Source organism: Drosophila simulans, chromosome 2R, assembly GCF_016746395.2.
Source record: "Drosophila simulans strain w501 chromosome 2R, Prin_Dsim_3.1, whole genome shotgun sequence".
Classification (NCBI taxonomy): domain Eukaryota; kingdom Metazoa; phylum Arthropoda; class Insecta; order Diptera; family Drosophilidae; genus Drosophila; species Drosophila simulans.
Window position 1 is genome coordinate 17,313,304 of NC_052521.2, and position 3,849 is coordinate 17,317,152.

General features: G+C 44.0%; 1 protein-coding gene across 1 annotated transcript; it reads left to right on the plus strand.

Annotated features, from left to right (window-relative positions):
• Positions 1-2,454: 2,454 nt before the first annotated feature.
• On the plus strand, positions 2,455-3,275 carry LOC6735335 (dynein regulatory complex protein 8). The gene is made up of 4 exons (XM_016168536.3): positions 2,455-2,517; positions 2,573-2,804; positions 2,858-3,068; positions 3,130-3,275. The coding sequence occupies exons 1-4, from the start codon at positions 2,505-2,507 to the stop codon at positions 3,139-3,141; spliced, it is 468 nt and encodes a 155-aa protein (XP_016028677.1). The 5' UTR covers positions 2,455-2,504; the 3' UTR covers positions 3,142-3,275.
• The last annotated feature ends 574 nt before the right edge of the window (positions 3,276-3,849 follow it).

The window sequence follows — 3,849 nt, forward strand, 5'->3', positions numbered from 1 at the left end:
TGGTCTTAAAAATCCGTTCTTAAACTTAAAAATTTTTAGGAAATGTCTTAAGTGCAAATAATGTCTGGAAATACTATGCATTCAGAAGGAAAATCATTTTATTTTTCATGTGTAAGAATGGATCCGTTGGAGCTCAGAGCTTGGAGCCAGCCCAATTGGCCTTGTGAGTCGAGAGTGGGACCATGGCGTCAGCGCTTTTGTGGCTCTTTTGCCAGTAGCCGACCATTTTGGGGATGGGGAATGGAGGGAGTGGGGCAGATCAAGCCCCTGGGTTGGTCTTTTGAGGTTTTAGCTATGATTATTAATCAATTCTTTCATATCACTTCGACTCGAGTTCGACTGAATTGAATTCTTTTTACGAATCGTTTAAAGGCATGTGAGTACAAAGGTAGCTAAAGACTGCTGCTGCTGCTGTCTGGCAGCCTTTCTTACTCTAATTAATTCAACAAAAGTATCTGGGCCGCCTTTTGTCCGGAGTTTTCCGCTTACTGGCCAGTGGTGCTGGTGCTGCGAAAGGTAGCATTCATTATTCGAATGTTTATGTTTATTAAATTCCATTTAATTACTCCAGTCTGCGTACGCACGCATTGTAACGCGATTTCAATTGCAAAAAGAAAAAAAATACGAAGCCATAATAATAATTGTTTATTAATGGAAAATGGCTATTGCGATTGGCATCTGGAAAGGGCAATCGATTCGAGTGGATGTGACCTTATTTTGTGGTTGGATGCCTATGGTGCCAAGTGAAGGGCTTTGCGATTGATTAATAAAGATCTCTGAACTAGAATTGAAATAAATTAGCTCTGACTTAATTGCTTACATGAAGCAAAGCGATCGCTGTCTCATTTCCATCCAAATAGATTTCTTCCTTGAAGCCGTGTAATTTCCCATACAGGAAACGCTACCATGTCCCCATATCCAGGTGCCCGAACTGTCTGCCACAGGTGTCGAAATTGACAGATGAGCAAAACGCAGGGCAGTAACCGGAACTGGCGGACCGGGAGGAGATTGCAACGGGCGTGGCTGGTTCTATAAAAGAATCGCCATCATGCCAGCCGATACAATCCAATGGCGAAACCCAATCCCGCAGCGGAGTCAGCGCGACTTTAATTTAAATTTTAATCGCATGCCTAATAGACAAACCTGGGGTAAATGTCAGAATAAAGAGACTAAGAGCCGACTTAAATCATGCCAACATTTACAAAGTACTTTGCAGGAGCCCCGTCCTCATGCCAGCCTCGTATGAGCGTCTGCGAGTCACGGACACGTCGTCAGTTGCAGTCCGGGGTATGGGTATACTATGGAGCATGGTATGGTATGGAATGGTTTGTTGAAGATGGGCTAAGACAAACTTCCGATCACGTTGTAAGTCAGCAGCGAAATTGTACACAGAAAGAAAAAGTGCATTCCTCAGCGCTGATCAAGTTAACCCAAGATCATATCGGGTTCATATTCGAAATACGAGAAATCTTAAATATAAATCTTAAATACATTTTTATTTCAATATATGTGTTTTCTCTCTGTGTAGCAGACTGGGCCTATGCCCTTGCAAAAGGGTCCGAATGAGAGAGAGAGAAAGAGTTAATGGAGGCAAATGCATCAAAATGGTTAATTGGATCTGGAACAGCAAATGACGAACACTTTTAGTGTTTATGGCAGTAGCCCGGGCCCAGGCAGAGGGCCAAGTGGAGATCCAAAGCCAGGTCCACAAACAGCAAAGGAGATGGTGGCAGATAGGCAAGTGTGTACGTGGATTCGATGATGGTGATGATGGGAGCTGCGGGAAATCTGAGCGCTACGCAGGGCATATATATATATACAGCTATATACATACGTGTATATATATACATATATTCTAGGAGATGCGATGCGGCAAACAGCTCAAGTGGCAAGCGTGTTGTACACGACACGCATTAGCGTGAATGGAGCAGTTCTTGTACTTGCCTTTGCCATTTTTTAATCGAATCGAATGCGTTGAGAGCCGGGCCTCAAACTGGCCAGACAAATGTGAGGGAAAATTAATGGCGAGCTCTGCAGTAATTTCCATTAAAGTGGGCACAGCTCCGAAAATGCACTTGTTGCTGCTGGCCAGGCACCCAGTAAGGCAGAGGAATACTTCCGTGTTCCTTACCAGACAGCCGGTGGATCTCGGCGAAATGGTAATGGGCCAATATGATGGCCTCCATGAGCTGCCTAATGGGCCGCTCTATGGAGGTTTTTACTGTAGCATTATGGGCCCGCCTCGGCGGCAGCCAAGGCCTTTTGCGGATTTGGATGCGGTCGATCCAAACGTAAACGACAGGTTGTTCTCTTTGTAATGAAATCAAAGAATGCCATAAGAAATAGCTACTTAAAAACGCATGTATCAACAAAAAAAAATACTAATGATTTTCTGCTTCTATTCAAATCACCCTTAGCAACAGTGTTTGTTTTAGTGGGATATTGATTTAATACTTTCCACCCACTATGAATCTCAGTTGGTAAGAAAACCTCAAGCCCTTAACATGGATATGGATAGTAAATGGCCAATTGTCAAAAAGAACCTAGTAATTAAATAGGGTATTTCTTTTAGTGAATAACGACTTGGAGAAACGCATTTCGGATGCCTTTTGTGTGTTCGATCATCATGGCGACAAGTTCATCGACGTTAGAGAAGTGGGCACTGTGCTCAGACTCCTGGGCTGTGTTCCCACCGAGGAGGAAGTCAACGAAGTAATCTCGGCCACAGAATCGGAGGAGACCAGTGGCGAAGTGCATTTGACCAAATTTTTGCCACACGTCTCGCAATTGCTCATGGAAAGAAAGTGGGTACCAATCCTTAGTAATTATAGTTCCTTGAAAATCATACATTCAACAGAATGGAGCCTGCTCCGCCAGAGAAAATTCTCCAGGCCTTTAAGATCTTGGATCCCGAGAACAAGGGCTATCTCACAAAGGAGAGCTTTGGCAAACTGATGATGGAGGAGGGCGAGCCATTCACCCAGGAGGAAATGGACGAGATGTGGCCAGTGGCCATCGACCCAATAAGCGGACACATACCCTATGAGTTCTACCTGAACCAGCTCATGGTAATTAAATTAATACTCTTAATCAGCTTTCATTTAATGTGGTATGTATTGTAATTTGCAGGTCTATCTGTAAGGGAAACAGAGTGGTTTAATAAAGATTCCAATTCAAGTCTAGCTATTCCACATCCAGTTCCCTTCTTTATTAACCTAAGGCACCTCTAGAAGTGCAAGTTGTGTTCAATAAAGTCCCAAAATTACACTAGTCAACGGAGAGTTTTTAGCACTCAGCGCATTTGCTATTCTGACTATTTCACTAAGCAAATCTCTTGCCACTTTCCACTCCCTTTCTTGGCTTACTTACATTAGCTGCACACACACAGAGGAGCGGAGCTAACTAACCAAACTGGCCAAATGCGTTGCAAAGTAGCCGGCAAAGTCACCGGCACAGGACACTGGCTTTTGGCTTTGGTTTCGGATATGGATGGGTATGGGGATGTGGATGTGGCAGAGGAGGAGCCGCTGCATCTGGAGTTCTACTTGGGGCGGAACGCTGCAAAGTGGGTTGCGCATCATTAGCACAACTAATGGATGTTCACTTTTCTTACCTGGAGTCCAAGTCGTGTGCTGGTGCTCTCACCTCCTCGCCGCTGAACTGCAGTCCAAATTGCAGTTGGTTATGTGCGAGAGCGGCTGGAAATTTAAATAAATTAAAATAGCTAGCTCTCGAAGTGCATTTGCTAGGGAGTCGTGTTCGGAGTCGTGTTCTCGCTTCCGTATTTATTAAATTCTAAATACGCGCTGATGGATGCACTTAACTGCATCTTATGGATTAAAATATTTC

Bases quoted from the DNA above. Each gene is read 5' to 3' on its own strand.
- LOC6735335 (XM_016168536.3), top strand. The intron at 2,805-2,857 runs GTGGGTACCAAT...TACATTCAACAG, and splicing joins CAATTGCTCATGGAAAGAAA to AATGGAGCCTGCTCCGCCAG.